The sequence below is a fragment of the Palaemon carinicauda genome, chromosome 40 (genome assembly GCF_036898095.1).
Source record: "Palaemon carinicauda isolate YSFRI2023 chromosome 40, ASM3689809v2, whole genome shotgun sequence".
NCBI classification, from domain to species: domain Eukaryota; kingdom Metazoa; phylum Arthropoda; class Malacostraca; order Decapoda; family Palaemonidae; genus Palaemon; species Palaemon carinicauda.
Window position 1 is genome coordinate 3,907,964 of NC_090764.1, and position 7,500 is coordinate 3,915,463.

At 30.7% G+C, this 7,500-nt stretch overlaps 1 protein-coding gene across 1 annotated transcript in view; it reads left to right on the forward strand.

The window, feature by feature from the left end:
- The window catches only part of LOC137631659 (putative neural-cadherin 2), a 356,886-nt gene that overhangs the window by 336,118 nt on the left and 13,268 nt on the right, over positions 1-7,500 (forward strand). The window contains exons 15-19 of the mRNA XM_068363529.1: positions 1,367-1,516; positions 2,400-2,551; positions 3,444-3,792; positions 4,133-4,378; positions 6,204-6,542. Of these exons, the coding sequence (XP_068219630.1) occupies positions 1,367-1,516; positions 2,400-2,551; positions 3,444-3,792; positions 4,133-4,378; positions 6,204-6,542 (1,236 nt within the window). The remainder of the gene's footprint in view (positions 1-1,366; positions 1,517-2,399; positions 2,552-3,443; positions 3,793-4,132; positions 4,379-6,203; positions 6,543-7,500) is intronic.

Here is a 7,500-nt window from a genome sequence, read left to right on the forward strand (position 1 = left end):
AATTAGATCAAATAACTGCGTATGTCTCGATTATTTCACCAATTTTAGTAAATTTGTCATATCTGGCGACCCCCCCCCCCTCACCCCCACATGTAATTGAATTAACGATTGTTTGCTGAGGAAATATTTCTGTGACATTTATTGAGAAATTTGTTACTTCCTAAGAATTAAGTTGTGGCCAGATAACAAGGAACATAAAGTTCACATGCGTCTGCTTTATAGCAATTTTGTGCCCTAATGGAAACAGAAATAAAGTAATGAGAATTATAATGAGTGTATGAAGGGGATAATTAGCAGTTCAGTAATCGCTGCTAAGGCCATCTATTGGCCATGAAAAGGAACAGTCTGTAGAGTTCTTTAATCCTTGCATTCTGGAACCTTCCATGACGTCATTTGTGTTTAAAAATAGCTAAAGATAGCCTACTAATTTGAACTTAATGTAATTTATACCTGCCATATATATTTCTATATAATTATCAATTTATCACTATTTACAATTGGATAGAATCATTTACATGAATGAAACAAGGGACGTGTGCTGCCATCTTTTGACAGGAAATAGAAATTTTTGGATGTGTATGATTACTGAAACAAATTTTCATGGTAGTTTTTTTTTTTTTTTTTTTTTTTTTTTAATTAATGCATTAACAATGCATAATTCCAATAATACTATTTTTTCTTCGGATTTTAGGCTCTAAGTTATGGTAATTATGTGCAAAATACATACAATATTTATTAAAAGAATATATAGAGTAGATCCCAATATTCTAAAAAGCAGAGAGTTGGAACTCATCCATAGAATTAAAAGCCCCAAATTTAATAAAAGTATATTCCTGTCCGCAGCAAATACATTGTTAACTAATCATAAGCCCAATCATAGATATCAATGCTCTATAAACTGTGCCTTGTTATTAGTAAGCCATTAAATAAACATATATGTAATGAAATTATATATTGTTTGATTCTATTGAAGCTTAAATTTCTTTTCACCATCATCATCATCATCATCATCATCATCTCCTCCCACGCCTATTGACGCAAAGGGCCTCGGTTACATTTCGCCAGTCGTCTCTATCTTGAGCTTTTAAATCAATACTTCTCCATTCATCATCTACTTCACGCTTCATAGTCCTCAGCCATATAGGCCTGGGTCTTCCAACTCTTCTAGTGCTTTGTGGAGCCCAGCTGAATGTTTGGTGAACTAATCTCTCTTGGGGAGTGCGAAGAGCATACTCAAACCATCTCCATCTACCCCTCACCATGATCTCATCCACATGAAGATATAAAATGATTTTAAAAGGATGTTATAGATGAATGCGATATTATTAAGTTTTCTAACTACCCTTTTGTTGATTCTTAATAACAGCTGGAAAAGGAAATGAGCGTTGGAGTCTCCCTGAAGGAACCAGGCAGCGAAGCTGGATTTGGGGCCTCTTTGATGACCATATCATCCATCTCGAACCCACAGCAGCCTCCATCACTCGCATCTCTTGCATCGACTGCACTCCCACTCCAGGTATAAAAAAAAAAAAAAAAAAAAAAAAAAAAAAAATTGTATAATTTTTTTTGTCTAAAGATAATCACATACATATTACTGTAATCAACCATTTTTTTTAAATACGTACTTCTAGAAATATTATTGGATTTCCGTTATGGTTACTATTCTTGTTTTTGTTGTTGTTGTTGTTATTGATGTTAGAGGATGTTAAATGATTGATTGATTGATTGATTAGGAGTTATCTGACATCCTGACATCTAAGGTCATTGACTCCGATAAAGAATGTTGATGTGATAGTCTTTATGTAATGTCCAAGTGATCGTGTGTCTTATGTTAGTCTGTAGAAATGTAAAAAGACGAAAGATTTAAATATAAGCATCATTTTGATAATTTGCATATGCTAATTTCAAATATATCGAAAGAAGAATAAATAGTTTTCTTTTATTATATATATATATGTATGTATATATATATATATATATATATATATATATATATATATGCGTAAAAATCACAGGAAAACGTGATGCTCAGATGCAGAAGAACCTCAGGGAAAATGAAAATACGAAATATACGATTGAGTCCTGACTAGTTTCGAAACTAGTCAGGACTTAATCGTATATTTCGTATTTTCATTTTCCCTGTGGTTCTTCTGCATATATATATATATATATATATATATATATATATATATATATATATATATATATATATATATATATATATTTCTTTTTATTATTAAACTAACGGCTCCACCACCAAGTGATGCAAAGAGCCTCTTCCAGATTCATCCACCCATTCAGCCTTACTTTTTTTCTTACTCAAACCATTCTTCATAATTTTTTTTTTTTATTATTATTTTTTGACTTTCTTTTCACACATCTCTCTTTCCTTATCATAGGTCGTAGACACCAACACGACGTCTCTCGTCACTCCTCGTCTGAGTCGGTCCCACGCTTGTCCCGTACATAGAGAGGATGAAATTAGTGACTCCTGCACCAGCACCTCCTGTCTCAACGGGGGACGATGCGTCCGGAACGCAGAAGGCAACAGGTAAGAGGATCTCATTGGTGGAGAATAGAGAAATGATCATTAGTTATTGATGGAGAATAGAGAAATGATCGGTAGTTTTTGTTGGAGAATAGAGAAATGATTAGTAGTTATTGGTGGAGAATAGAGAAATGATCAGTAGTTATTGGTGGAGAATAGAGAAATGATCGGTAGTCATTGGTAGAGAATGCAGGAATAATCAGTAGTCATTGGTGAAAAAAGAGAAATGATCGGTAGTCATTGGGGAGAATAGAGAAAGGATCGGTAGTCATTGGTGGAGAATAGGGAAATGATCGGTAGTCTTTGGTGGAGAATAGAGAAAGGATCGGTAGTCATTGGTGGAAAAAAGAGAAATGATCGGTAGTCTTTGGTGGAGAATAGAGAAAGGATCGGTAGTCATTGGTGGAGAATAGAGAAAGGATCGGTAGTCATTGGTGGAGAATAGGGAAATGATCGGTAGTCTTTGGTGGAGAATAGAGAAAGGATCGGTAGTCATTGGTGGAGAATAGAGAAAGGATCGGTAGTCATTGGTGGAGAATAGGGAAATGATCGGTAGTCATTGGTGGAGAATAGAAAGGATCGGTAGTCATTGGTGGAGAATAGAAATGATCGGTAGTCATTGGTGGAGAATAGAGAAATGATCAGTAGTCATTGGTAGAGAATGGAGAAATGACCAGTAGTCATTGGTGGAGAATAGAACTAATCAGTAGCTGTTTTTTTTTCTTACACACACATATATATGTGTATATCTATCTATATATATATATATATATATATATATATATATATATATATATATATATATATATATATATATATACTGTATATATATATATATATATATATATATATATATATATATATATATATATACATATGATTATTTTACTCCAAGCAGGTGCATATGCCCCGGAGGATCTTGGGGACGCCGCTGTAAAATCGTCAGTCGAACGTTCGAAGGCAAAGGATGGATTTGGATAAGAGCGTTTCCTCCATGTCTGCCGACGACCATATCCCTGCGGGTGCTCACCAGGCGCCCAAACGCCCTCCTTCTGTACTCAGGCCCCTTGTCCTTCTCCTCCACACACCCACGATACCCAACGACGCCCATGTTGTCTTTGCAGCTGGTAGAAGGGCGGCCCCAGGTACTCATGGAGAGTGGTAGAGGGTCGATCAGGCTTCAGGTCGACTCGAATTTCGAGATGGGACTTTGGCATACGCTTCATCTACATATTGATGCGCAGGTATTTTATTTTTAATGATTTTTAAAACTGGGATGGATTATGGGAATATCACCGCTTATAAAATTGGAAAATGATGAAATAGGAAAAATGGCAGGCGTAGAAAAGATATAGAAGAATGGTAGGTGTATAAATATACATATACATATATATATATATATATATATATATATATATATATATATATATATGTATATATAAATGCATGTATGTATATATATATATATGTATATATACACACACACACACACACACACACATATATATATATATATATATATATATATATATATATATATATATATATATATATATATCCAAATATAAATTTTCTTTGCATCAGGGAGTCACCCTAATGTTAGACCTGTGTGACTGGGGTTGGGTCGAAGGAGCCAAGGACGACTCCCACTGCCGTGCCAGGGCGTCCTGGGAAAACGCCAGTGCCAGCGACGACTGGATTGGAACTGACCCCGTCCAAGTGGGCGGACTATCCCACGAACGCCCATCGCCTCAGCAGTACGGGTGGTCGTGGGCGCCCATTGCAGAGCCTCTTGAAGGGTGCATTTCGCAGTTGACTGTTAATGGAGAGGTATGGTTAACATCTAAGTTTTGTTGATATTTATGAATTTTACTCTATTTTATGAATTTTACTTTATTTTTTTTATGAATTTTACTTTTTTATGAATTTTACCTTATTTTTATGAATTTTACGTTTTTTATGAATTATATTTTTTTTTTTTACGAATTTTACTTTATTTTTTATAGATTTAGTTTTTTTTATGAATTTTACTTTACTTTTTATGAATTTTTCTTATTTTTATGAATTTTACTTGATTTGTTTTTATGAATTTTACATATTTTTTTTATGAATTTTACTTTTATTATTTGTTCATGAATTTTACTTTTTTATGAATTTTAGTTATTTTTTATGAATTTTACTTTAATTTCATGTATGTATTTTAAACATTTTTTTTTTATTAAAGGCTGTATTAATTATTTAATGTCATCATATGTTCATTTGTTAATCACTACAATTACCTTCATTTTATTCATATATTTTTAAAGGATTTTCATTTATTGAAGGTTCTATAACTATTTTATATCAGTTAGCATATATCTCATTATAGCACTCAGTTATTTTTTTTTTTATTAATTATTGTGATATCTCAATACTATTATGGCTATTGCATGTAGAAATAACGAATGACAGAGCCATTTATTAATGGTAATGGAAAGATCATTATATTTAATTATACTCTTTATAGTCTATATCGCTATTCATTTGTTAGCTATACTTCAGTTAAGTCATCCTAAATATTTCCCATAAAAAATGACAATTTATTCACATACAAAAAGTAAACTGTTATGTGTTCCAACCAATTTATCCAGAATATTTCCCTTAAAATAACTGGTAATTTATTCATATATTAATATACAAACAAATAAATTCTTATATGTTCCAACAAATTTATCCAGAATATTTCCCATAAAACAATTGATAATTTATTAATATATTCATATACAAACAAATAAATTCTTATGTGTCCCAACAAATTTATCCAGAATATTTTCCATAAAATAATTGGTAATTTATTCATATATTCATATACAAACAAATAAATTCTTGTGTTCCAACAAATTTATCCAGAATATTTCCCATAAAATAATTGGTAATTTATTCATACATTCATATACAAACAAATAAATTCTTATGTGTTCCAACAAATTTATCCAGAATATTTCCCATAAAATAATTGGTAATTTATTCATACATTCATATACAAACAAATAAGTTCTTGTGATCCAAGAAATTTATCCAGAATATTTCTCATAAACTATTCGTAATTTATTCATACATTCATATACAAACAAATAAATTCTTATGTGTTCCAACAAATTTATCCAGAATATTTCCCATAAAATAATTGGTAATTTATTCATACATTCATATACAAACAAATAAGTTCTTGTGATCCAAGAAATTTATCCAGAATATTTCTCATAAACTATTCGTAATTTATTCATACATTCATATACAAACAAATAAATTCTTATGTGTTCCAACAAATTTATCCAGAATATTTTCCATAAAATAATTGGTATTTTATTCATATATTCATATACAAACAAATAAATTCTTGTGTTCCAAGAAATTTATCCAGAATATTTCCCATAAAATAATTGGTAATTTATTAATATATTCATATACAAACAAATAAATTCTTATGTGTTCCAACAAATTTATCCAGAATATTTCCCAGAAAATAATTGGTAATTTATTCATATATTCATATACAAACAAATAAATTCTTGTGTTCCAATATATTTATCCAGAATATTTCTCATAAACTTTTCGTGATTTATTCATATATCCATTACAAACAAATAAATTCTATGCAATTCCCATCCTGCAGATGATCGACCTAGGTGAGCCCGCCTACAGCACCAACAGCTGGACGGGTTGCAGGCCGCAGGATGCAGCCTGCAAAGGCAAATGCGGACTGAACGGACGTTGTACAGGAGGCATTGCGAATCCCTGGTGCGACTGCGATCCAGGATGGGCTCCTCCAGTTTGCGACGTCCCGACAATTCCCGCTTCTCTGAATAAGAACTCCTACGTGAAGATGGCCATTTCATTCACGCCTGACCCGTATAACGTCGCTACTCAGATGAGAGTCAGGGCCATTGGGCGACCGAGTGGACTCCTCGTGAAATTTGAGAACCATAGGAAGACTGTGTCGTTTGTCATAAGAGTGAGTGTTATTCTTCTTTTTTATTTTCTTACTTTTACCTCTTAAGAATAATCCTTTTTGAAATATTTATTGACTGTTATTCTTTTTTATTTTGTTTTCTTGTTTTTACTTCCTAAGAATGTTCCTTGACTAATTTTGACATTTATTGAGTGTTATTATTCTTTTTTTTTATTTTCTTATTTTAAATTTTTAAGAATATTCTTGTTTGATAAATTTTGACATATTTATAGAGTGTTATTCTTCTTTGTTATTTTCTTATTTTTACTTTTTAAGAATGTTCCTGTTTGGCACATTTCGACATAATTATTGAGTGTTATTCTTCTTATTTACTTATTTTTACTTTTTAAGAATATTCTTGTTTGGCACATTTTGACATTTATTGAGTGTTATTATTTTTTTATTTATCTTTTATTTTATTTTTACTTCTTGAGAATATTCCTTTTTTGACAAATTCTGACATATTTATTGAGTGTTATTCTTCTTTTTTATTTTCTTATTTTCACTTCTTAAGAATATTCTTGTTTGGCACATTTTGACATATTTATTGAGTGTTATTATTTTTTTATTTTTTTTTTTATTTTTACTTCTTAAGAATATTCTTGTTTGATGACTTCTGACATATTTATTGAGTGTTATTATTTTTTTTATTTTTTTTTTTATTTTTACTTCTTAAGAATATTCTTGTTTGGCACATTTTGACATATTTATTGAGTGTTATTATTTTTTTATTTATTTCAGTTTTTTATGTTTACTTCTTAAGAATGTTCCTGTTTGGCAAATTTTGACATATTTATTGAGCGTTATTCGTCTTTATTATTTTCTTATTTTTACTTTTTAAGAATATTCTTGTTTGATAAATTTTGACATATGTATTGAGTGTTATTCTTATTTTTTTATTTTCTTATTTTCACTTTTTAAGAATATTCTTGTTTGACAAATTTTGACACATTTATTGAGT